We start from the raw sequence: 27,546 nt of genomic DNA, 5'->3' as shown, positions 1-27,546 counted from the left end.
TTTATGTTCAAATTGTGAGTAACCTCTTATTTTAGCTAAAATAATAAAAAAGAGAAATATGTGAACTGTAGGATGGCCTTGACCAGTGATGCAGCTTCTGCAAAAACAAACACAGATAAGTCACTTTGGATTTGCCCAACAAATGATAACAATAATAAATTAATCTATCATTTGCACAAATTTTAATCATTCCAGTTTTTAGTTAGGAATTTTCTACTGTTCCTTTCAGGCCTCAGCAGAATAATGAAGCACTTAGGGAGAAAGATACAGCCCAGAAGTCCAGCACTTGAAGCCAGGATAGCAAATATCTCCACTGCTACCACGTACTTGCCCTTTGTGCTCAGATATGTTGGGATGAAGGAGACCCAGACACTGCAGAACACCAGCATGCTGAAGGTGATGTACTTGGCCTCATTGAAACTGTCAGGTAGATTTCTTGCTATGAAAGCTATGATGAAGCTGATACCAGCCAAAAATCCTAGATATCCCAGAACACAGTAAAATGCAACTTTTGACCCTTCGTTACATTCAATTAGTATTGTTCCAGTTTCTGATCTCATATTAAGATATGGGAAGGGAGGAGCAGTACACAACCAGATGAGACAGAGAAGAGCCTGAAGAAGGGAACAGGAAAGGACTATAGAGTTTGAGAACCTGGAACCCATCCATTTCCGGAGCTTATTCCCAGGTTTGGTGGCTTGGAAGGCCATGACCACAGTAATGGTTTTTGCTAATACAGAGGAGAGTGAAATGGAAAACGTGATCCCAAAGACAATCTGTCGGAGAATACAAGTCACCTTTTTAGGACGGCCAATGAATATCAAAGAACAGAGGAAGCAGAGCATGAGTGAGATGAGGAGAATATAACTGAGGTCTCGGTTGTTGGCTTTCACTATGGGAGTGTCTTGGTAGTAAATGAAGATTCCCAGAATAACAGCAGTGATGAGAAAGAGGAAAATTATGATGAAAGTCAAAATTATCCCCAAAGGCTCTTCATAGGACAAGAAGGTTATTACTTTTGGGATGCAGGCATCTTTCTTCTGATTAGGCCATTGGTCCTCTGGGCATATCATACAGGTATCCATATCTGAGAATGAAAAATATTGTCTTATTATCTCAAAGCATCTGTTGCAGAACATACATGAATGTCTATGTACTTTTATAGAAGAGACTCCTTCCAGGCATCTTCTAGGCACCTAAATATTAGTGTCCTTTTTTAAACTTACTCACTATCAGCCAAACCTTTTTCAACCACACCTCAAATATTGTATAGTATTCTTGTAGTTGCATAGCATTATTACAAAAGGTACAGAGAAGTTTGATTAAAAGGATAGATCAAATCTCATATTAGGAAAGGCTAAAGAAGTTAGGGCTCTTCAGCATGGAGCAGAATGGCGATATGCCAGAGGTCTGTATGAACAGGTAAACATAAAATGTTTGTTTACTCTTTCAAATATACTTGGACAGGAGAGGCTGGTAAGAATAAAGGAAATAACCTTTTATGTATAGTGTAGAAAATAGAAAATATCCTTTTATGTACAACTAGTAAAAAAAAAAAGCCCGTTTCTGATTGAAATGAAATGGGCACTAGCAAGATAATCACCTTCTACCATGAATGTTTCTAAGGGAAGTTTTAGGAGGAATGTGCTCTGATGGTAATGAATAATTTCCAGTGGTGTGAAGCAGGACTGTCCTTTCCTGAAATGTGCTGGTTACTGTAATATATCTGAATTTTGCATAGCCATGGTATGACACAGTGTTTGTGTGATAGACAGTGTCTGTGTGTGTGAGTGTGTGTGAGACAGAGAGAGACAGAGACTGTGTGTGTGTGACAGAGAGATAGAGTGTGATAGACAGAGAGTGTGTCAGAGAGAGTGTATTTGAGAGACAGAGAGTATGTGCCCCACCCCCCTCTCTCAGGACCCCCCTTCCCCCCATTTATGGTCTGAGGACCCCCTTCCACCCCACCTCTCTGGTCTCAGGACCCCCTCCCTCCATCAGGTCACAGGACCCCCTCCCTCCCTCCCTCTCCCCTGCCCCCTCCAGCCACCCATGTCCAGTGACCCTCTTCTCTCTCCTGCCCCCCCTGCAGCCACCCATGTCCAGTGACCCTCCTCTCTCTCCCGCCCCCCCCTTCAGCCACCCATGTCCAGTGACCCTCCTCTCCCCTGCCCCCCTCCAGCCACCCATGTCCAGTGACTCTCCTCTCTCCCCTGCTCCCCTTCAGCCACCCATGCCCAGCAACCCTCCTCTCCCCCTGTCTTGCCTGCCTGCTGCTTGCGCTGACCCTCCCCCGCTGCCGGATCGGGGTTCAAAATGGCCACTGAGACTTCCAGTGGCGGGCCGTGAGACTTCTGCTGAAGTCTTGGAGGCCACCCTTGTAAGTCTCGGTGGCCATTTTGAACAGCGATCTGGCAGCGGGGGAGGGTCAGTGCCAGCGCAAGCAGCAGGCAGGCAAGGCGGGGGGGAGAGACGAGGGTCGCTGGAAATGGGTGGCTGGAGGGGTGCAGGGGAGAGAGGAGGGTTGCTGGATACAAGGCTGTGCTGATGCAGTAAGGGTCAGGGGGGCGCTTGCCTTCGAGGGGCACCACTGCCCTGCAAAATCTTTCACCTGAACTTGTGATTCTCCTATCTTTGCTGCCCTCCCCTTTTCATGCAGAGCAGCAGTATTAATGGAGGCAGGTACACTCTTCAAATTACGTGAGAATACAACCAGATTGCTATTTATGCTTCGGTTTGGGGCTAACTCCTCAGTCAGGGTGAGTTTCAGAGCTTGAAACAGCATTCAAATTAAAGAGAACCTGAAATTTTAAAAGTGCTAAAAATACGTTTTAAAAGTATTTGACTTAAATCTAATTGCAGAATTCAGGTGCTGGGAGTCTGTACTTGGTTGTCATATGCTCAGATTTGTTTAAATCATATGCAAATTAGTCCGGTGTTTTTCACTAAACATTCCCATGAGTGTCTGTATGTTAATCTGCATTCAAATAGAGCTCTCTGATTGGATGATCAGCTTCTGTTAAGAAATCTGCCCGGGAAGTGAACAGAGTGAGAGCTGTCCTTTGCCAAGAGAGACATCCAGCTTGACTTCCTGTGTTTGTTGACTGAAGTTATAAAAGAGTGCCTGATTGTGGTAAATGAGAAAATATAAGTGAAAAGAGATTGGTGGCGATTGAAGTTTCTCTAGTGAGAAAAGGATCTGAATATTTCAGGATTACTTGAAGTTTATGAAGAATAGAAAAGGGTGAATTTCAGTTTAAGAGTGTTTAAATCCTATAAGCTATATAAAGGCTAGGTAGATTTAAGTGACTGTAAGCAAGGAAACCGTAATATTTGATCTGAAATAAATATTTGATCTGAGATAGTTGATCAGAGATAAATGTTTGATCTGAATTATATCCTTTGGTGCAAAGGAGATTAGAATGCAATAGAGTATTTCTTTCTGTTTACCAGTACAGTCAAATAATTCCATTCCACTTAAATAATTTTTTGTTATATATATGAGGGAGTAGTATCTGGATTTATTGTAAATCAAATTGATTCCATTCACAGGAATTCATATTCACCTTCATGCATTCATCCGATATTATCTTTTAAGGATGAAGTTTTATTTTATGTTCACTCTGTCTCTTGTGAGCTGAGCACAGTTAGTTTCCTTGGCTGGCACGACTACATATTAGAGGTATTTTGATACTGTGTGAAGTTTTACCACAGACGGGTGACATATATAAAACATTCTCCTTGGATAGGATGTGAAATGTGAAAATACATTTTGCTTTAATGAAATTGCTAAACTTTAGAGTCAAAGACTTATCAATGAGGGATACATACAGTGCTATTTTTTCCTGAGGTCCGGCTTACTTGCCTGCTCCCTTCTGTTTCTGCTCTGCTGGGGGGGGGGGGGGGGGGGTGCCAACCGATAGTCTGCAGGGGGGCACCAGAAACCCTAGGCACGGCCCTGGCTGGATATGGGTGGCTGGAGGGGGGCAGGGGAGAGAGGAGGGTCACTGGACATGGGTGGCTGCAGGGAGCAGGGGCTCCGAGGGCAGGAGAGCAGAACACGGCGCGTGGAACTTAGCCAGCTGTCTGTTCAGATTAGCAGGGCTACGAGGATGGGAGGGTGGGGCTATGAGAGCGAGTGCAATTCCTGTGGTTGGTCCCTTCTCTTTCTGACGTTGCGTTAGCATGCAGCCTTCCCTGCCCTCAGAGGGCGGAGCGATTACGAAGCCTACGAACACTTCAGGGCTTCACGGCTTCACTGCTACGCTGCCACGGAGTCAGCTTCAGAACGTTGGAGGTGCGAATTATTATATTAGATAAGTAAGAACAAGAGGAATCGTATGTTTTAGAAGAAATGAAACTTATAACAGTATATAAGTACAGAATGAGAAAGCCAAACTGAGCAGCCTTGTAACTCAGTCTGAATGTCTTGCTGGCTGTGTGACAAAAATACTCCAGAGGGAACAATCACTTTTGTACTGACTAAGAGAAATACCAGTAAAGATTTTACTTGGTTGCTGCTTATCCGAGTCTGATTGTCTCTCTTATACTAGCCAAGGAGTGTATCTCCAAGGCTGAAGTGTCTTCCCCTCCCAAAGGGCAAGGGACAGAAGTACAATAGTTAGCTGCGTTATGAAAAAGTTTAAACAAATTCCTGGAGAAAAAAATCTTAAAACATTATTAAGGTAGATCTGGGGAAAGCCAAAGCTTATTCCTGGGGAAAAAAGGGACATGGAGTATCTACTTTTTGAGATTCTGCTATGTACTTGTGACTTGGATTGACAACTGTTGGAAAGAGGATACCAGGTTAGATAGACCTTTGGTCTAATTCATTAGGGCAACTCTTACGTTCTTATATTTGCAAATTTGGACAAAAATCCTTAAAAACCCACAAAACAGAACATTTGCAGGCACATTTTCGAAAGAGAAGGACGCCCATCTTTCGACACAAATTGGAAGATGCCTAGTTGGTGTCTTGGCATGTCAGGGGGACCAGTGCACTATGAATGCTGGCTCCTCCCATGACCAAAGGGCTTGCATTTGGTCGTTTCTGAGATGGACGTCCTTAGTTTCCATTATCGCCGAAAATCAGAAACGACCAAGTCTAGGGATGACCATCTTTAAGGACGACATAAATGTCAAGATTTGGGTGATCCCCGACCCTATTATCGAAATGAAAGATGGACATCCATCTTGTTTCGATAATACAGGTTTCCCCGCCCCTCCACCGGGATGTTTTGCGAGGATGTCCTCAGCAAAACTTGGGCGACCCCTTCGGTTATGCCCCTCCATGTGTTCTAAAGTTCTGACTGATATCAATAGAAGTCAAGAGTAACAATACCACAAAACACTGGGAAGAACTATATAATTTTTCCATCATATCAATTCTCTGTGCCCTGTATTATCAAATCCAAATGCTCCCATAAAGCAGCTTACTCTAAAATTTCACCATTAGTGTGGGAACATTTGCAGGCTCATTTTTGAAAGAGAAGGATGCCCATCTTTGGACACAAATCGGAAGATGCCTGGTTGGTGTCTTGGCATGTCAGGGGGACCAGTGCACTATGAATGCTGGCTCCTCCCACGACCAAAGGGCTTGCATTTGGTCGTTTCTGAGATGGGCGTCCTTAGTTTCCATTATCACCGAAAATCACTTACCAACACCTATTTTCTAGGCAGTTAGGGTTCCCTGCTAATCAAGCGCTAATAAGTTGCTGCATGGAATATAGCTGCGCTGATTAGCCCAGAATATGTCTATTTTCTGCCCCAAAGATACCCAGCACCCCACAATGAATAATGGACCGATATGTTTATATAAAACATATCCATGTGAGTACTAAATTTATCTGGATACTGGTGATCAATACCTTGCTTTTTTTTTTTATAGCCATACCCATTAGTATTTTTGCAGCGCTGACTGCAAAGGCTTGATATGGGCTCAATGATGAATAATCAGTGCCCAAGGGCATGTCTCATTATAATGTCATCGCTCACCAGTTTGGTTAGAGATCTCGCCTTCTGAACAGCGAATACAGTCATAACAGCAAATGGACTTTCCTTCCCTAGTTAATTTCCTGAAGCCAGGAAGGCAACTTGGGTTGCATCTGGACTGAGGAGGTGCCTGAGGATTGAGAAAATAATTGTACAAAGTTGTGATAACACTGGAATACGACTTTGCAGATGCAGTTTCTTTGTAAACGTGAGGTGGTTCTAGCCTTTTACGTTTTTTTTTTGTCTCATTACCAAGCTACTCAGGAGAACATGGGAATGAGGTATGAGAACTATATTTTGAATGGAAGATAAAATATAGTTTAATTTAATTAATTTTGTTATTTATAAGCTACCTAACCATAAAGTTCAAGTTAGTGAGGTTTATATGGTGTAACATAGAACTTAATGAGTACTTGGCCCAATCTGCATATGTACATTTGGAAGGCATAATGCTGAATTGTACTATATGGATCATTAGTGGCCCTCTATGACCCACTGATACTCATTTACTAACAATGATAATTAATACCGCAATATCAGACATTCGTCATTGGAGCACCACAGCTAGTTTGCTCGCTCAGATCCAAAAATATCTCAGAGCTTCCACTTCACCATGACATTTACAACACCCTTGCAAGACACCTTCTGTTGAGAAATTCAGTCTGGCTTTACCTTCCAGCCCACACCTGACTTTAAGCAGTCTGAGATGCAAGATATGGCTGACCACAAAGGTAAGCTGGCAACTTTAAAAGTCATTTGTGGTCATGACTATACCAATTTCAGTCAGACTGTAGTCAGTAAGCATCCAAAGAACGGCACTGGGTATTTAGAGGTGATCCACAAGGCCCCTATGGCATCTACCAAGCAATAGAATACATCATCAATGTGTGTCCATTCACATGTCTGCCTGGGGATCTTGAAGCCCTCACCACCTACTGGCAGTAGTATAGTTAGAGGACTCCTACTGAGTTTATAAGGAACAGTGATCACATTTGATATTCTTATATGTTTTATAAAAGCACGCATGATATGTGCAAGGTTCACTGGTTTCCATTTTACATCTGACCTGGCTGAACAAGTCCTCCCACACAATTGTCTTCTCATTGATGGTAAAGCTCTTCTCTGGTGGAGCATAAGGATTATAGCTTCCAACAATGTCATTACTCCGTGTCCCATCAGGTAGAATTACTGTGCTTATAATATCATATCCAATGGCGAGATCACCATTCTCATCAAAAAACATTTCTTCACCCAGAACATTGTTAAAACGAAGCTTCTTCAGATAATGATGAAGCTAATGGGAAGCAAAACATTTTTATTAATGAACTCACTGCAGGAATACATTCATAATATCAAAAACATATAATCTAATTTTAGGGATGGACTTTAATTTCAGAGCAACATGATGTAATGGATGTTATCTGGGTAATTATTCCAGCTGTATGTACACGGTTATCTACCTATCTATCTCTACCTATATTTATAGCTATATAAAAAGCCCTGTGGCTGCCTAGCCCTGATATTCAGTGGCACTAAACCAGGTATAGCTATTTGAATATCAGCTCTGACCACTCATGTTTAAAGTGGTGGAACCAGCAGTTATGCCAGCACCCGCATAGCTAAGCGGCAGAAATTACAACGGCTTATGGTAATGATGGCTAAATCAAAAGGAGAAGTGAAAGAGAAGCCCTAATCCACAGACTGCAAGATGGTGGAGGTGGATGATGGCATGCTTATTCAAACACTTTCCTCAGCAGTAGTTGAGGCTCTGGATAGCCATTTCAAAAGGTATCTGCATAACTGAATGACATGGCCTGAGATAAGGCGCTGCATGCAGAAAGTAGAGAAACATACTTCCAACATGGCAGAGGCCTTGTCATAGGTCCAAGCCCAGCTGGCTCTCATGTAGAAACATTTACCTTTGATGACAAGATAGATAATTTGGAGTAAAAGTTGCGCAGGAACAACCTCTGTTTTATTGGTCGACTTGAATCTCTGTTTGACTCAGAATTTATAGAGTTTTAAGAAACCAAGTTGGTGCAAGAGTAAATGTCAGATACGAGGCTGGGGGATTTCCATGTAACTCTCAAGGAGATGCTGAAGCAAGGAATTTAAATAAGTCACCTGAGCTGAGAGAAGGAGATAAGGTGAAGGGGGGAGAGCTGATTGAGATTATCACAAAAAAGATTGAAAGCTGAGTCTATTGGGGCATGACTGGGAGGGCAAGACGTGTGTGTGTGTGTGTGTAGGGGGGGGGGGGGGGTGAGGGTGGAGGCGCTGCAAGAGAAAGAGAAAAGGAATCAGACCAGGGAACACAGGCATAGAGGAGGGGACCAGGGAAAGAGAGGAGAAGTGAGGGGTGGAGGCACTGGAAAAGAGAGAGAGAAAAGGAAATAATCAGGTGATTAGAAACAAAAACGTAGAAACATGACAGCAGATAAAGGCCATATGACCCATCCAGTCTGCCCATCCTCTGTAACCCCTAATTCTTCCTGTTCCTAAGCGATCCCACATGCTTATTCCATGCCTTTTAAAACTCTGGAACAGTCCTCGACTCTACCACCTCCATCGGGAGGCCATTCCATGCCTCCACCACCCTTTCTGTGAAATAATACTTCCTCAGGTTGCTCCTAAGCCTTAGACCAGGGAACAGAGAGAGAGAGTAGACATAGAGGAGGGGACCAGAGAAGGAAACCTCACCAACTTGAACTTTATGGTTAGGTAGCTTACATTGTCAACAGAGTGGATAGGAAAAGAAACATGTTGAGTAAGATTAGCGACAGAGGTTAAACCCAAGAAAGATGATGCAGAGTCAGACAGGGCAGGATGAAGTCACCTAAAAGCAGCAGAGGAGAGTATATGATCAAAAGAAGAAAGCTAATTGAAAGCAGAGACAGATGATAAGGGCAGATGTTTTGACAAATTGGAAAAAAGATGTACCCGCTGTGGAAGTAATTTACAAATGAAGCTCTGACATTTGTGCAATTAATACTACTCTCATCATATATATATATATATACATTTTTTTTTTTTTTACATTTGTACCACACGCTTTCCCACTCATTTCAAGCTCAATGTGGCTTACATGGGCTAATGGAGGGTTAAGTGACTTGCCCAGAGTCACAAGGAGCTGCCTGTGTCTGCAGTGGGAATTGAACCCAGTTCCCCAGAACCAAAGTCCAGCACTCTAACCACTAGGCCACTCCTCCACTATATGCTTTACAATCCACTTGTATCTTTGAAATTGGTGCACATCTCGGACGGTGAGCAGGAAGCATCTGTGTGACTATACAGACTTCACTGCATCCTGCAATTATTGACTATCACTTGTTTCTGAAAATAGCATTCCTCCGTCAAAGGATATTACCTTCCATGGTGAAAAATCCAAAACATTCTCACGTTCTCCACGTAACAGGATACTATTTCTAGAACCAGAAGTGATCATGTCATGCAGTGCATGTGCCAGACCGTACACAGCATTGTACACATTATAACTGCTTCCAAGGATTACGATGTCACAGTGTAAGATGTAGTCAGACGTTTCATCACTGCTGCAGGATCGTTGGATGCTCTTAGGGCACTTGTTGTTACACAGGTCCTTCCACCATGACTCTATGAATACATCACTTGAAAATAGAGCAGGATTCACCTCACGGACAAATTTGTGAAAGCTTGGAATAGTCCTCTTTCCCACAGTGAAAGCAAAGGTGTTTTTCCTATCGACATTGTTTGAGGGAAAGACAAATAACCATTCAGCTGTTATGATCCAGACCTTTCCCGGTACTTGCCAAATGGGTGTAAATCTTATTAAATCAGTGAAGTCTCTATTACAATACAAAATAATCACTTTAGCTGAAGATGTAATGATGGTGTTGTAAATATTAGTTGTATTTTGAAACATGGGTGAACTGGACTCTTGGACGGTTTTTATGAATTCAATGCAACCTCCACTCTGCTCAATCCCTTCTCTCAGGATCTGAACAGCCCTCATGTTGTTTTCATCATCAGCTGCAATGACACCGACCCAATTCCAGCCAAAATGCTTCAACAGTTTGACTATCCCAGCACAGAGGTGCAGCTCACTAGGGACAGTCCGGTAAAAATAAGGAAACTTAACTGTGTCGCTCATGACAAGATTCCCTGAGATGTAACTTATCTGTTGAAAATAAAAGATTGAATTTTTCACCATCCTAGTCTTAAGATTACATTTCATTCACATATCAAATATTTAGAACAGAATTATGCTGGACAGAGTAGAGGAGATAAAGTATTAGATGACAAAGCCAACTGGTATGACGTATTAGAAAAGCTGTACTGAGCTGTTGGGGAGACACAGCAGAGCAAAAGAGGGCTGTGCACAGAAAATGTTTATGTTTTATTTCTTCTTTTTAATTCATTTTAAATGTCTTTGGCTTCTTTTCCTTAAAGTCAATGAAACAAAGATAAGGAATAATAAAACAGTAGGATAAAATCTCCCTTCTGACCCCAACCTTCCTCCAAGTGACTTCTGTGCCCCCCCCCCCCCCCCCGGACCCTGGACCATCTTCAATCCCTTTCAAACCTCAGAGACCCTGCATTTATTCACTTTTTCTAAAGGTGGGAGCACTGAATTGTTGTTCCAGTCCTGCAGCTTCTGTATCTCAAAATTGCTGCTGAACGGTGGATGTTAAATTTATCTATAGTAGGTTTTTGGATGCTAGTTTTACCTCCAGAAGGCTGGCTAACACCTGCTGTGTTCCAGGAAATGGGGCTACTGAGATGTTCTCATGGGTTTTATAATTGGTTCAACAGGAGTTACACTTTAGAACACACTTATCTCTGTCCATCCCCAAATATATGCCTCAACAGTCAAAATAATAAAATATCATCTTCCCAGCAACGTCTGCTTAGACATACCTCAAACATCACTACTTCTTTCACAAAGTAGAGAGAAATAGTTTTTGGGGGGTTATTATAGGCAATGCTGTGCACATCTTCATGGATCCAATAAATTAACTTTTTCTCAAACGGTGTAAATTTAGGAGTTAAAAATTATGACCAGCAACATTTAACTTTCAACAGTTTCCACAGCACCAAGAACCTCCACCAACACAGCCAAGTCTTGCTGTTGATAGAGGTCTATAAAATAATGAGTGGAGTTGAACGGGTAGATGTGAAGTGTCTGTGTACGCTTTCCAAAAATACTAGGACTAGGGGGCATGCGATGAAGCTACAATGTAGTAAATTTAAAATGAATCGTAGAAACGTTTTCTTCACTCAACGTGTAATTAAACTCTGGGATTTGTTGCCAGAGAATGTGGTAAAGGTGGTTAGCTTAGCAGAGTTTTTAAAAGGTTTGGACGGCTTCATAAAGGAAAACTCCATAGACCATTATTAAATGGACTTGGGGAAAATCCAGTATTTCTGGGATAAGCAGTATAAAATGTTTTGTACGTTTTTGGGATCTTGCCAGGTATTTGTGACTGGATTGGCCACTGTTGGAAACAGGATGCTGGGCTTGATGGACCTTTGGTCTTTCCCAGTATGGCAATACTTATGTACTTAGGTATGTACTCAGTGGTGTGCTGGTAAATTTTTAACAACAGGCTCTCTCCCTGGTCCACCTCTGCGCCCCCCCCCCCGCACCTCTATGCCCCCCCCCCCCGCACCTCTATGCCCCCCCCACCTCTGCGCCCCCGCCAAAAAAAAAAACATTTGCAGAGCTGGCTATACCCGGGGAGGGAGCGTGCTTTCAAACAATCCTTACATCCAAATTTACCTTCTTTTAATGTAAAAAAAAATCCTTTATCCTCCATCTTTTAAGACACTGCCTACCTGCTGGATAGTGATGGCATAAGGAAAGCAAGTGAAGACTAACTCAAAATAACCTTGCTGTTCCTTAGATGGGCACTAGTATTACGATATTGAAGATGCGACCATACGATGACTCTGCGGTTATGCTCCACTAATAAGTTAAAAGATTAACTGGATTTCTTGAAAGGATTATATAAACTTAGGATGCAGGACTAGGGACACACACATACACGTATTTAGCCAATATCATAATTCTTCATGTACAGCCACAAAACAACCTTTTAGGGTGGATAGTGTTCACAATGAGCTCCTTTTATTATCGACCAGATAGAGACAAGAGTTTTCAGTTTTGACCCAGTATAATTTATCACAAGAACAAAATATAAGAAAACCAATGGGCTGCATTAGGGGCTTATGGCCCATTTATGTTTAAACAAAAGAAATCTGCAAGAAACAAAATATTTTTTATTTTGACTAATAAAACCACTTGCCCCTGAAACATGTTCAAAACAGAATAATCAATTTGTGTATCTAAAAGGTAAACTTCTACAAAACAGATTAAGATCTGATTCCATGTGCCCCAATGAAAGGAGAGTTTAATTCTACTTCCATTTAATTTCAATATATTCCATCATCATCTTTATAACACAAGGCTTCCCAAGGTAGATTACAACAACAGTTAAGATGAACCCATCAGGAAACAGGATATCCTCACTGAAATTTGGCCATCTGTATTGTATACAGACAGTGTATTTATTATTATTATTTTTTTAGTGTAGAAAAATGAGCACAAAATACAGTTTAAGATTGCTATTTCTACCAGCTATAATAATTTTTAAAGATGTTTTAGTGATATTCAATTGTTATTTCATGATATTTATATTATATGGAAAGCTTTCAAATAAATAAAAAATCTGTCCAATAAGTAAAAAAAAAAAAAACGAAACAAAAACTTTTGTCCTCCACCTTTTAAGGCACTGCCTATCCAATTGAAACAGATTTAGACTTGTTACAGCTGGACCAAGAATTAAAAAAAACGAGAATGTGGATGCAGCAGATCGTAGGTTTGATTGCTTTGTTTGGTTCACTACAGGACAGCTGTGGGGGGGGGGGGGGGGGGGGGGGGGGTAGTGAAAACAAAGATTAAACAAATTGGTTTCCTTTCTTATCCTGGAGTAGATCGGCTGCCTCCTTGGTCCCAACAGTGTCCTTTGCCTGCCTGCAAGTAAGTAACGATCAGGTGACAGCTGGTGTGTTTGGGCATGCGTGCCTCCAGCCTCCTGCTGCAATTTGTGGGGAAAAAAACCCCATTCAAGTCGCAGCTGAGAACAGAACAACCGGCTCTCTAAATTGTGGATGGCATGTACCTGTACGTGGATGGATGAGGTGCAAAGGTACATACCTAAATTATAGAATCTTATGCTATTCTCTGAATGCAACTAGGCTATAGGTATTCTCAAATCTGGGTGACATCATCTGGATGAGCTTGGTATGGACCCTGCCTAGCATATATAGCTACTAGAAAATTCTAGCAGAGTCCTACTGGACATGCGTCGGTCGAAGAGGCAGTGTAATTGCAGTTCCTCAGTCTATGTTTTTCCATGGAGCTGAGAGGCCGCTTCTTTGTGGTCAGCACTTTTCACAGATACCTTTTCAGTGGCTTCCTGTGCAGGTTTTCCTCATATTTTTCCATAAGTATTCTCAAATCTGGGTGACGTCATCCAACTGAGCCTGATGTGGACCCTGCCTAGCATATATAGCTACAAGAAAATTCTAGCAGACTCCTACTGCATATGCGCAGGTGCCTCTTCGCCCGACATGTAAGTGCAGTTCCTCAGTCTACGTTTTTTCATGGAGCTGGGAGACTGCTTCTTTGTGGTTTCTTTTCAGCGCTTTTCACAGATACCTTATCAGCGGTTTCCCATGCGGGTTTTCCTCATATTTTTCCACCATTTTCTTCACCTTCGCTTTTATTTTTTTAGGTTTTCAGTTAATCAAGTTTTCTTTCTTTCTTTTTCGTTCAGCTTTTCAGGTCCCCTTCAGGCCTGAGCATCAGCCTCAGTTGAGCCTTGCCTCTTTTTGTCACTCAAGATTGAGGAGTCTAATTTAGCCACAATTCTTTACCTGATGTCCAAGAAGATGCCCAGTGGCTTTAAAAGGTGTGCCCAATGCAGTCAGATGATTTCAGTAGTGGGACTCATATATCCAGTGCCTTGGGCTTAACCATAAGCCTAACTCTTATTCTCTCTGTTTAAAAATACTTTTAAGGACATAGAAGATGCGTCAGGTCCAGCAGGAAAAACTTTTTGTTTCCTTGAAGGATGGTCCATCAACATCGGTACTGGAAGCTTCAAATTCGATGGCAGCTCAGACTTCATCTACCAGTGTAAGAACACCAGCATCAAGGAGGTGGTGATATTAGGCCCTGGTACCAGCCAGCATTGGACCCAACTCCAAAGATGCATTCGGGTTCAATGTCATTCTCTTTGGCACTAAAGGACTGTGATGCTGAGTGTCGAGGGAAACCAAAGAAGCATAATCATCGTCCTCTTGAAAGCACCTTGCTAGTGCTTCTCGGTTACCGGCAATGCTGATGCCCCGGCACTCCTAAGTGGATACTGTCCCCTCTTTAGTAGAGGCTCCGGTGTCCAGTCCCCGAGCAGCCAGAATCCCACTTCTGATTTGACACTGACCCTTTCTCAGGTTGTCCCTGAACTGACTCCCCAGCCTTTGATAATGCCTGCCCTCATTGAGCAGCCCTAGGGCTTGCTCAGGGAGGAGCTGGAGCAGATGTTTCAGCTGCACACCATTCAAGCATCAGGGGTGCTTATGCCAGATGCAGCTCAGCCTGAACTCCTTCCTGAGTCCCCTATTCTGTCTGTGGAGCAGTCTCCGACTTCTGTGCCTTGACGGTTGTCGAAATCAATATCAACCCATGATTTAACACTCTCTACACTGGGACAGGAAGCTTCCTTGGAATCTGATAGTAGGGCATCCTCTAGGACATCGATATAGTTCTACTGAGCAAGGGAAGGCACAGACTCACTCTACACATATTGTGAGGAGTCTGACTTTGACTGCTCATGGGAGTCAAAGGAGAATCCGCACTTATTGGATGTGAGTTCTATGGAGTCCCTTCTGTCTCCTCCCTGCCTCAAGAGAGATTTAAATCTCAATCTGGGAGTCTCTCATTCATAAGCTTTGTGAAGGAGATGGCTTTGGCCAATCCATTTAATTTGGAGATGGAGGAGGAGCCTAGGGCAAAGATGTAATCTGTCTTGGACTATGCATCTCCTCCTAAAGAAGGGGATCACAGTTCCATTATACCCTATCCTTCATGATGAAGAATTGAGAATCTTCCCTCTCAGTGCAGGTTGTACCAAATAAGATGGATACTCAATATCATATCCAGATTCAAGGGAGCACAATGGCCTCACCACTCTCTGGTAGTTGAATCCTCCCTAAAATGAGCCAGAAGTTTCAGGAGTTATGCCTTGGTTTCCCCAGGTAGAAAGATGTGGATCCTGGTCTCGTTTGGGAGGAAATTCTATTAGGCCTCAATGCTCATTAACTGCATCCCAATCTACCAGCTCTACACAAGCATATAAAGTGCATAGGAGGCTTAAGTCTTATAGACTCCCTCCCTCAGGAGCAGGCCACTGAGCTTCACCAGTTAGCCAAGAAGTAGCTGCAGTGCAGGATATATATGGCCAGCGGGACTTATAACATCTTTGATATTGCATCCAGACTCTTTGCTATTGGTGTGAGGATCCATAGACTCTCATGGTTGCGTGTCTCTGACCTGGAACCAGTGGTTCAAGAGGTTAGTGGATGTACCTTGCTGAGATAAACTTTTTGTTGACAAGGTGGATGGGGTATCAGACCTTATCAGGAAATATACTGACACCAATTGCTGGTCTAGGGTACATTGTAGGAAAGAGCGCAAGAGACAATGTGGAGAAATATTCAGGTGTGGAAACTCCTAGGGTATGTCATCAAAGTCCAAGCTTATCTAAATTCATGATTGGAATACATAGAAGCCCTGGTTGATACAGTGGAAGTTTGGGATTTTCTGCCCCTATGAAGAGCAGATGCATTGATAGTGCTTGCCTCACAAGTCTGAAGCAGCAAGCAGGTCACAGCTCGGCAGATGTCATGCCACTCCCATGGCTTGCCTCCAATTGAGAGATGCCCAATGGACTCTAACATCCTGAGAAGTTCTGAGAGAGGAGGACAGATCTCTGGAGAGAACATTATTTTATTTCTGTGGTTTGGTGCTTTAAAGATTGGGGATAAAAGAGAAATTGTAGGTTTATTGATCAACACAGTTTGAATTAAAAAAAAACTTTATTAACTAGTTTCCATAATGTAAAACCCTTTTCCCCGTAGTTTTAAAACTGGAACTTTCTGCCACAGCCTACACTTTTTAACAGATAGCCTCTAGAAGGCACAGCAGGGCCTAGTTCAGTCTTCATTTCTGTCCACCCTCAACAAATCCCACCCAAACCTAGCACATCTCTTCATTTATAGTCTTAATTTATGGTCTATTATTCCAATTAGGATAACAAGAGGGAAGCCTTCATTACAGAGTTTTAATTAAATTTCATTACATTCTATCTATTTATCATTTCTAAAGCGCTACAAGGCATATACAGCGCTGTACACCATACACATTCTGAGAAGCAAACGCATCGTTGGAACATAAGAACAGAGTCGGGCAGACTTCTATGGTCTATGTCCCAGAAATACCAAAGAAAGACCATGATCAAGTATAAAATATCAGTTCATTGTTAATTTAATCTTGAATTGATAATGAATGTGACTGTTGGGCAGACTGGATGAACCATTTGGGTCTTTATCTGCCTTCACTTATTAGGTAAATAAATCATACAAAATGCCAAATAATCTAAACGCTCTTTATATTAGTCTAATATCTCAACATCTTAACAAGTTTTAAATTATTAAATAACTCAATAATACTAAGACACAGACAGCATTCCAGCACCAAGAGGGATGCTATCCAGTCTTTTGCATTGAGTGTTACATGTATGATTGCCTCCCAGTTGGTGATTGGTTATATGTATGCTCCTGTGCTGCCTTAGAGGAAGGAGTTCTCCTAAAGGGAGAGTATTACCCTGGAGAAGTTGGAAGTAATCTTGTAGCCAAGACCTGCCTACCAAGGGATGCAATGTCCTCTCCTACCGAGGATGTGTCTCTGGGAACTTCTGAACAGTAGGGAAAGAATAAGACAACTGTTATAGTTGGTGATTCAATTATTAGATAGTTGGGTGACTGGTGCACATGAGAATTCCCTGCTCACTTGCCTGCCTGATGCAAAGGTGGTGGACCTCATACATCACTTACATAGAATTTTAGATAGTGCTAGGGAGCAGCCAGCTGTCTTGGTATATGTGGGTACCAATGACATAGGAAAATGTGACAGGGAGATTCTGCAAGCCAAATTTAGTTCTTTAGGTAGAAAGCTGAAGTTCAGAATCTCCAGGGTAGCATTTTCAGAAATGCTCTCCATTTCCACATGCAGGATCCAAGAGGCAGGCAGAACTCCAATGTCTCAATGCATGGTTCAGACAATGGTGCAAGGGTGAGATATTTAGATTTGTAAGGAATTGGCCAACATTCTGGGGAGGGGGGGGGGGGGGTCTGTTCCAAAAGGATGGGCTCCACCTTAACCGGGATGGAACCATGTTGCTGGTGATAACATTTAAAAAAGGTGATAGAGCATCTTTTCAACTAAATTGGGGGAGGGGAAGCCGACAGCCACCAAGCAGCATATGGTTCACTGCAGAGAATCCTTGAAAGATACTATTGAAACAGGACATTTAGGGAATCCCAATAAAGGTTTCAATAATGGGGAAAGAAAGCCAAGAGTTTTCAAGGGGAGAACAGAATAAAGGATGTAAATTATCCCCTTTAACTTCAAAGCAGCCTATAGATGCAAAGAAAAAAGACAATTTGAAGTGTCTATGCACAAATGCTAGAAGTCTTAAAAATAAGATAGGAGAATTGGAGTATATAGCTCTAAATAAAGAGGTAGATATAATAAGCATCTCAGAGAGCTGGTGGAAGGAGGACAATCAATGGGACACTGTGTTAGCAGAGTACAAATTATATCGCAAAGACAGAGTGGATAAAATTGTTAAGGAGTTGCGCTACATTTTAAAGAGGGAATTGAGTCAAATAAAATAAACATTGTACATGAAATAGATAGCAGTACGGAATCTCTATGGATTGAGATTCCATTCTAAACGAGGGAAGGAGTATACTGGTAGGGATGAATGAACAGACAGATGAAAATATGGCAAATTGGGCAACATTATATGGGTGATTTCAATTATCCTAATACTGACTGGATAAATGTTACATTGAGGAGTGCTAGGGAGGTAAAATTTCTAGATGTAGTAAATGACTGCTTCTTAGAGAAGAAGTCAATAAGGAAATCTACTGAAGTAGCTTTTAATTTTCAAAAGTGCAACTTTTACAAAATGAGGAAAATGGTTAAAAAGAGGCAGAAAGAATTGGTTGCAAAGGTTAAGACTTTAAATCAGGCATGGACGTTGTTTAAAAATACCATCATGGAATCCCAGACTAGATGTACTCCACATATTTAACCATGTTGTCATTTGCACTTTTTTCCACTTTTGTTAAGTGGAAAAAAGAGCAAATGAGAGCATGGTTAAAAGGTGCGGTGAAAGAGGATATTAGAGCCAAAAGAACATCCTTCAAAAAAATGGAGAAAGGATACAAATAAAGAAAATATGAAGCAACATCATCACTCTCATGTCAGATGCAAAGCACTGATAAAGAAGGCTGAAAGAGAATATGAAGAAAAACTTGCTGTGGAGATGAAAACTCATAGTAACACATTTTTCAGGTATATCAAAAGCAGAAAGCTATGAGGGAACCTATGGGACTATTAGATCAGGAAGGAGCAAAAGGAGCACTCAGGGAGATCAAGGCCATAGCAGAGAAATTGAATGAATTCTTTGTTTCTATCTTCAGTCTTTACAAAAGAAGACTTAAGAGATCTACCTGGACCAGAAATGGTTCCAGGGGTCATGATGTGGAGGAACTAAAAGAAATCTCAGTGAAATTGGAAGGCGTACCGAGCCAAATTGAAAAATTAAAGAGTGAGAAATCAACTGGACTGGATGGTATACATCCCAGGGTGATGAAAGAACTCAAACATGAAATTGCTGATCTGCTGTTAGGGATCTGTAACATGTCATTATAATTGTCCATAGTATCTGAAAACGGGAGGGTGGCTAATGTGACGCCGATTTTTAAAAAGGGTTCCAGAGAAGACCCAGGAAATTACAGACCAGTAAGCCTGACTTCAGTGCTGGGGTAAATAGTGGAAACTATTATAAAGAATAAAATTACAAAAACACATAGACAAACATGGTTTAATGGGACAGAGTCAGCATGGATTCAGCCAAAGGAGGTCTTGCCTCAACAATTTGCTTCATTTCTTTTATGGTGAGAATATACATGTCGATAAAGGTGAACCAACTGATGTAGTGTATCTAGACTTTCAGAAAGTTTTTGTCAAAGTACCTCATGAGAGACTCCTGAGAAAATTAAGGAGTCATGGGATACAAGACAGTGTCTTTCTATTGATCATGAATTAGTTATTGTACAGAAAACAGAGAGTAGGGTTAAATGACCATTTTTCTCAATGGAGGAGGGTAAATAGGAGAGTGCTGAAGGGACCAATGCTATTTAACATATTTTTAAATGATATGGAAATCTGAACAACAAGTGAGTTGATTTAATTTGCAGATCACACGAAACTATTCAAAATTATCCAAATGCATGCGAATTGTAAAAAATTGCAGGAAGAACTTAAGAAACTGGAAGGCTGGGCATCCAAATGGGAGATGACATTTAATGTTATCTACTGCTAGGTTCCACTTTTGGAGTCAGTTCTGAAGAAAAAGACCTAGGTGTCATTGTATACAATACGCTGAAATCTTCTGCCCTGTGTGTGGCAGCAGCCAAAAAAAGCAAACAGGATGCTAGGAATTATGAGGAAAGGGATCCAAATAAGACCATAAATAATATAATACCTCTGTGACACTCAATTGTATGACCTCACCTTGAGTACTATGTTCAATTCTGGTTGCCATATCTCAAAAATGATATAGTACAATTAAAAAAGGTTCAAAGAAGAGCTACCAAAATGATAGAAAGAATGGAACTGCTCCCATATGAGGAAAGGCTGAGTTTATGGCTCTTAGCTTGAAAAAGAGATGGCTGAGGGGGGAAATGATTGAGTTCTACAAAACCCTGAGTAGTATGGAGTGGGTGGAGGTAAATTGACTTTTCACTCATTCAAAAAGTACAAAGACCAGGGGACACTCAATGAAATTGCATGGATCTATTTTTTAAATAGAGGACATGGTAACAGTGGTAAGAGCATCTGACTTCCACAAAATGTATAACTTCTGTTTAAATGTTGACTCCATGTGATCTCATTACTATGAGACCCATATAACCATCAGCTCCAGGGATATATTATCGCACCATACACTGTTTCTTATAAATTACTTGGGAGACATGAAGGAATTTTTCTTGCTCTCACATCCAATTATTCAAGACTTTTATAGATCGTCTGCTGTTCCAAAGTTGCACAATAGCATAAACACTGCAAACTGTAGGTAGATTGTATCATATTTCATGCTGACACAGCACTTTTCAATGAGATAAGAGGTTGGACTAGAGATGACCAAAGAGAAAGGCACAAGAACAAATCAATTCACAGGTCCATCTATCAATCTATTAGGGTGTAATTTGTCACAACCTCTCAATAAATATTATATGAAGACCTGACACAGGCCTTTTAGGCACCTTACTTTCTTAGGTACTCAAATAGAAGTTGAGCACCCACACGGAGGTATAACAAAACTTTATCCTTACTAAGCACAATCTCTGCCACTGGGAATGTAAATGGTGGAACACCTGTAGCAGTTACCACCTGAGTCTCTTTAAGGATTGCTGCTATCTTAACATGTTAAATTTTTAACTGCTATAAAACATTTTATGCAAATAATGACCCCAGCAATGGAATTACCCTCCCTGCTCATGATCCACTTAATCAATTGCTCACTTATTGGCTGGACCAGTTGCCTTGCTGGGTCTGCATCACCCTTATTTCTCTCTCTACCACTCCCCAACCATCCAGCATTGTCCTATCTCTCCCCCCTTTTCCCAACAATCACCAATTCATTAGTCTCCTTTCCCCCCTACTTATTCATTTATTGGTCAACTGGCCTACTGCTTCCTAATGTCAGCATGGTAGCAACAACACCAGTAAACAGAAGGCAAGCACAGGGACTTTGCCTTGTGTGTGCCATTGATGGTTCTACAAACAGGAAGTTACTTCAGAGCTGATCTAACGTCCTGTAGTTCTGGTGTGCAGAGCAGTACTTTGATTTACACATTCTTACAGCAACTCACTAATTTCCCTGAATGAAATAAACTAAAGCATCACCTAGCTTAACTTAAACTTCCTGGAAACAAAGCTGAATTCTTCTAACTGATCCCAAGCCAAAAGGCTAATAAATAAACAGCCATACAACCTTTTCTGGCACACAAAATTCCAAGGAACAGCAGTTGCCAAGATATAACTTATACACAGGGCAATGCCCTCCATGCCTTCCTTGGTTGCTGGTGCTGCCACTGCCATGGAGACCTGGGAAAGCAATGGGTCTAGCAGAGGAGCCAGCAACCAAGTGAGTGAGTGAGAGGGGGAGAGGAAAGGGAGACAAATGGGGGAATGCAGGAAGGTGGTGGTGGTGGTGGCAAGGAGAGGGAGAGAGGGGACATTGCTGGATGGGAGGGAAAGAGGCAGAAAAACAGGCAATATCATATAGAGGTTGTATTGAGAGGAGAAATTAGACAATACCAGATGGTGGGAGAGAGAGAGACAGAGAGGTGGTGCTGGATGGTTAAGGTGCAAAATAAAATTAAGATATCCCCTTACCTGTGGGTAGTGGTATATCCTGGACAGGCTGGAAAACTGGCTTGAATGTACCGCTGGAAGACCTTCAATAATAGCAGCAAGTGGTCCAGATGTTTTGCAGCTATAATTTGGGATCCCAGTGTCCATTCCTGAAAATATATTAATGGCAGCTATATATGTTAAGAGTACATTGTTGTAAGGGTTATAAATGTGGAATCCCAGTGTGAGATTGGGTAAGAGCTCCGAGCTGTTGTTAATCTCCTCCACCACAGATACAAAGGCCAGGAAGTTGTAATAGTACAATAATATAGGGCTTCAAGGATAATAAATGAGAGATAATACGAAATTAGCATCAAACTAAAATTTACAGAAACAGAGACATTGATAATAAACATGAGTGAAATAGGGTTAGGATTGGTGAATATCTGATGTAGTTCAATACAAAACAGCATCAGAACGCACTTGGGGAAGGCACTGTTCACAATCTGTTTACTGAGGATTTAAGGCTGTCTGAATACTTCTCACTCTCTACACTGGAAAGTGTGCACAGAGAAAAGGGTATTTCTACCTGCCAGAAAGGTATGAGGTCTTGAGAGAGATGACAGCACATCTAGTTCTGTATTTCTATGATTATTTTAAGGGGAAAATATAGACAGAAAAATATGAAAGTCTTAGCAGGTAATTTTTCCCCCAGGGAAACATTCAAAAAGAAAAAACTCATATTTTATGTGAGAGAACTAGTAAAATGTCCACAGGTCACATTTGCAGTGTGCAGTTCATGCAGTGAAAACTACCAGCCTGTCTGAGATAGGAGCTAAACCATGATGCTACTTACGCTGCTTGTCCTTCAAATGAGGGAACAGTTGTGAAGGATGGTTGACCAACTGAATAATGCATTTCCAAAGCTATGAGTCCCCCAATCATGATGTCCCCATCTCTATAGTATCCTGGTTTTAGTTCTCTTGATAAGTAATTTCTAAGCGTGCACTGAAACTCAGTCGTCTTCCACAGGATGTCACAGAGCATCAACACAAACAGAACCAGATCAGCTTCCATCTTTAAATTCTTTGAAACAATTTCTCCTATGATAATTCTCGCTCTTCTCACTGCAGTTGTTACACTTGGGTTTTGTAGGGATGATGTACAGTTCTCGATAGAGCTATGAAATTGAATATTTGAAGGATAGGCAGAAAATATTAAGTATTAATTAGACCTGTGTCTTTATACACATGGAGAATGAGGAAAGATTATGAAATTATAATGCTTACAGTGAGGTGACGGCTCTATTTCTAGCTGAGCTCAAACACATGTGAGGACATCATATGGTCTCTGTTGGGCCCTGCTGCTCAGAGGTTCAGCCTTAAGGGATATCTACTCCTGATATCTGCATTTACCATGAAATATAGGTTGTTTCTTTTAAATATACTCTTACAGATCCTTTGGCTTCATTAAATTAAAGATACATATTAATTTCATTGAAATGATTGTGCAGTTCATAATAGTGTAACATAGTTGATGATAACAGAAACAAATGAAATGGTCCATCCACAGTGCAGTTATTCTGTCCATACTGCCTTTAATACATCTGAGATTCCAGAGATTGTGACTGAAACAAAGGGGGGAAAATTGTCAAGGAGCAGCAAAAGGTGAGTCTTTACTGTACCTTGATTTACTATGGGAGTCACTCATTACCTCTGTACAGCAGATTGACTCCCGTGGTAAAGGACTAATGCTTCAGGGCCACATTTCTCAAGGGTCAGTACCAGCCAAATGTATCAGTGATATAAGGCACTCCGCCAAACCAAATTTCCATCTAAAGTTTCCCCTTCCCACAAGACCTCCTCCCAGAGTGACTTCTCAGTCTGTCTAACCCCCTAGTAATGGAGGTGAAGTGAATATGACCTCCCCCTCAACAAACCCTGCTGATGGTGTTGTGGGTAAGGAAGCAAGCCCTTATATAAAAACATGATCCCTAGTGGTAGTACCAAGGGAATACCTCTAGGGGTCGCCAGCACCATTTTAGTTTTAGGTATCAGCAAGGGCAGGAACAAGTGGGCATTGGTCCTTGCCACATCACTAACCACCTCCAATTCCATCAAAGTAGGCCCATATGTCCTTTATTTGGTTGGAGAGAGGGACTGGGGGTTGTGGCTTGGCCTGAGCCCCCCCCCCCCCACCAATTTGTCAAATATATATATATATACAGTGCACTCCAATTAAGTGCACATTGGATAAGCCCATGCCATACTTCGGTCCCGTTTTTGGCGCAATCAATTTCTACGGGGACAAACTTTGGTTTAGTGCACCACTGATAAGTGCAAGATTCGCTTATATGCATGGTTTAAGACCGCTCTTCTGCAGGAAAGACTCCGCATAAGCGCATGCACGGAATATGGAAGCCGATTGGCACGTGACAAAGGGGCAATAAATTTGAAATCTCACTGGTTAAATGCCACAGGCAGAATAAACGAAAGAAAGTTGTTAGAGTGTACACTGGAGTCATCGTCGTCATCGCGCAACTGTAAGACTTTAACACTGGCTGAACAAATAGAAGTTCTTAAAAAATTAGAAAACAAACAAAGTCAAGCATCTATTGCTAAAGAATATGGTGTCATTCCCAATCAAATTTCAAGTATCTTGAAGCAGAAAGATCAGCTTCTGGAAGACTGGCAAAACAATACAAATCCACACCAGAAACGTAAACAAGCGGGAAAAGCTGAGGATGGAGAATATGCTCTTCTTTGGTGGTTTTTTCAAGTCAGGAGCAGACGGTTTTCTGTCAGTGGTCCACTGCTTATGGAGAAAGCTAATCAGCTAGCTGAAAGTCTTGGATTAACTGAATTCAAAGCTACTGTTGGATGGTTGGAAAGATGGAAGGAGAGGAACAACATAAAATTCAAGAAACAGCATGGTGAAAAACAAGACGCTGATTACTTTGGTGCTGAAAATTGGGTTGGTTCAGTTCTTCCTACCATCTTGAATGAGTTTGCACCTCATGACATTTTCAATGCTGACGAAAACGGTCTCTACTGGCGAGCGATTCCTGATGGAACACTTGCATTCAAACAAGCCGAAACTGCAGGAAGTAAAATGTCGAAGGACCGACTGACTATCCTTCTTTGCTGCAATATGGATGGGAGTAAGAAGTTGGAACCACTCATCATTGGAAAGAGCAAACAGCCCCGTTGCTTCAAGAATGTAAAGTGACTTCCTGTGTCATATGAGACTAACGCAAATTCATGGATGACTGGGGAAATTTGGAAGCAGTGGCTCAAGAAGTTAAACACTAGAATGCGGGCACAAAAGCATCAGATTTTGTTGCTTTGTGATAATTGTGCTGCACACAGTGATGATGTCAGGATGTCTAATGTCAAGGTGGTCTTCTTGCCACCAAACACTACCTCTCTGATCCAACCTATGGATCAGGGCAAAATAGCCAATTTCAAACAACATTATCGGGCTCTTGTGCTACGTCGTCTGATGAGCGTTATGGATGACCAGACTGGCAAGGATAAACGTGCTGTGGAACTGGCTCGTAATCTATCACTGTTGGATTCCCTACATATGCAGAAAGAAACCTAGAGTCATGTTACACAGGCAACCATTGTGAATGGCTACAAGTGGGCAAGCTTTGTTAGGGATGTAGATAGGATGAAACAAATGCAGCTGTTGCAAACGTGTAGATTAACAGGTTATTGACATCCCAGCCGGTGTTACTGAAGAGGAGTTTCATCACTACGTAGCTGTTGATTACGATCTACAAACAGATGACGACAGCACTGGTGTCCAGATATGCGCCTACACGCAGGCAACGGCTGATGATGAAACAGATGATGAAATGAGCAGCGAGGCGCATGCTGATGAAATTCAACAACCTCCTGTCACTTTTGCAAGAGCGCTGGAGAGTCTAAACGCCGTGCAGGCCTATCTGGAGGCCACTGGATGTCAGTGCTATGACAGTTTTTACCGTCTGGGAGACATATTCTATGGAAGTCACAGACACAAGAATGTACAGGGGACTATGACTGATTACTTCAAGTAAGCCTTGTATAACGTCAGTTAATGGAGACTGTATACCGTACATATAATAAACAGTACTGTACATATGTTTATCAGATGTCAAGCTTCTTTGGATCACAACGGTTAAGTGCATGCTCCGGTTAACTGCATGTATTTCTTTGATCCCAGACTCAGATTGCACTGTATATATATATGTGTGTGTGTGTGTGTGTGTATTGTAATAACTGTATCCCGGTAGCAATCCCTCTGAGGTGGTGGTAGCTCCCTTCAGCAGTCCAAAACCAAGTCCATCCAGACAACACAACTTTTAGGTCAAACTAGTTTATTCCCCCAACTCCACAAAACTCAGTTCAAAGGGGGTAATGTTCCATTCAGTTCCAAACATAACAAAAAGAAAAACTCTCAGTTTAAATCCAAGCTCTCCCAGTTCCAACCTCCTGGGTTTCAGTTTTAAAAGTCTCTCCTCTTGGGTGGTTGCAGAATGGCAGTACACCTTCCAGCTTCCTCCAAGCACACCATTAACTCTGCTTCTCTGCTAGTTTGTTGGTTAGAGCCTTCCCCTTCCTCCCAGGTGGGAGGAATCTTGTACTGATTTCTGACCCAAGGGAATTGAGCTTTGTCATCATGGCTCCCCCTTCTGGCCCTTGTCTGCCATAGCAGCTGCTCTTTCCAGTCCTTACCTCCCTCCCTTCCACAGGGTGTCCCTAACGGGTTTTGGAACCTACCACCCCGATTCCTTCTCTCAGCGTCTTGTGGGGAATGTAGTCTGGCCCCATACCTCCTTCTAGCGTGCTTAGACCCTCCAACCTCCTTACACACCCTCCCCTTCAAATAATTGCGACTCCCTGCTTCCTCCAGGCTACTTACTGGGGAGTTCGCAATTCGGGACAGGGCATCAGCGTACCCGTGAAGCTTCCCAGCCCTATGCTGTATCTCAAAGGAAAAAGCCTGTAACGCTAAATACCAGCGGGTGAGCCTGGCATTCTGACCCTGCATTTGTTGGAGCCATTTCAAAGGCGCGTGGTCGGTAATCAGAATAAAAGGATTGCCCTGCAGATAGTATTTCAGAGCCTCTAAAGCCCATTTTATGGCCAAACACTCCTTCTCTATAACAGCGTAATGCTGTTCTGCCGGGTGCAGCCTCCTACTCAGAAAAAGGACAGGGTGCTCCTCCCCTCCAAACTCTTGGGATAACACAGCGCCCAATCCAGTCTCTGATGCGTCTGTAACAGGAAGGGCTTCTCAAAATCTATTCCTTTTAAGACCGGTTCCTGACACAAGAGGTCTTTCAACATTTGGAACTCACAGCGTCCTGCCTCTGTCCAATTTAGGACATTAGGGCAACGTTTCCTAAGCATGTCTGTTAGGGTACTTGACCTCTCGGCAAATCTAGGGATGAATCTGCGATAATATCTTATCAGACCGAAAACCCCTCTCAATTGTTTTTTGGTGTGGGGCAGCAGAAAATCACGCACTCCCTGCACTTTATCCGTTAGGGGTTTGATAACTCCCCCTCCTACAATGTATCCCAAGTATTTTACCTCTTCACTGGCAAACACGCATTTCTTTGGGTTCACTGTTAGGCCGGCCCGCTTCAGGGATTCTAGAACAGCTTTGACTTTGGGCAAGTGGGACTCCCAATCTGAACTAAAAATGACAATATCATCCATGTAAGCGGCTGCATAGTCAGAGTGCCACCTCAGCAGCTGATCAGCCAATCTTTGGCAGCAAGCAGCTGCCCCATTTAACCCAAATGGCAT

General features: G+C 42.1%; 1 protein-coding gene across 1 annotated transcript; it reads right to left on the bottom strand.

Moving 5' to 3' along the window:
- Positions 1-182: 182 nt before the first annotated feature.
- LOC115464689 (vomeronasal type-2 receptor 26-like) lies at positions 183-27,546 on the bottom strand. The gene is made up of 5 exons (XM_030195046.1): positions 27,328-27,546; positions 9,359-10,147; positions 7,058-7,285; positions 5,995-6,121; positions 183-1,087 (listed from the first exon to the last, which is right to left on the bottom strand). Exons 1-5 carry the CDS (start codon positions 27,544-27,546, stop codon positions 183-185), a joined length of 2,268 nt encoding a protein of 755 aa, XP_030050906.1.

Source organism: Microcaecilia unicolor, chromosome 3 (genome assembly GCF_901765095.1).
Source record: "Microcaecilia unicolor chromosome 3, aMicUni1.1, whole genome shotgun sequence".
NCBI classification, from domain to species: Eukaryota; Metazoa; Chordata; class Amphibia; order Gymnophiona; family Siphonopidae; genus Microcaecilia; species Microcaecilia unicolor.
This window is presented reverse-complemented; position numbering and strand designations above follow the sequence as displayed.

Bases quoted from the DNA above. Each gene is read 5' to 3' on its own strand.
- LOC115464689 (XM_030195046.1), bottom strand. From the start codon at position 27,546: ATGCCATTTGGGTTAAATGGGGCAGCTGCTTGCTGCCAAAGATTGGCT. The intron at 10,148-27,327 runs GTAAAATACTTG...TATTTTCAACAG, and splicing joins GCGTGTTTGCCAGTGAAGAG to ATAAGTTACATCTCAGGGAA. The intron at 6,122-7,057 runs GTCAGATGTAAA...CTCAATCCTCAG, and splicing joins GGGAGGACTTGTTCAGCCAG to GCACCTCCTCAGTCCAGATG.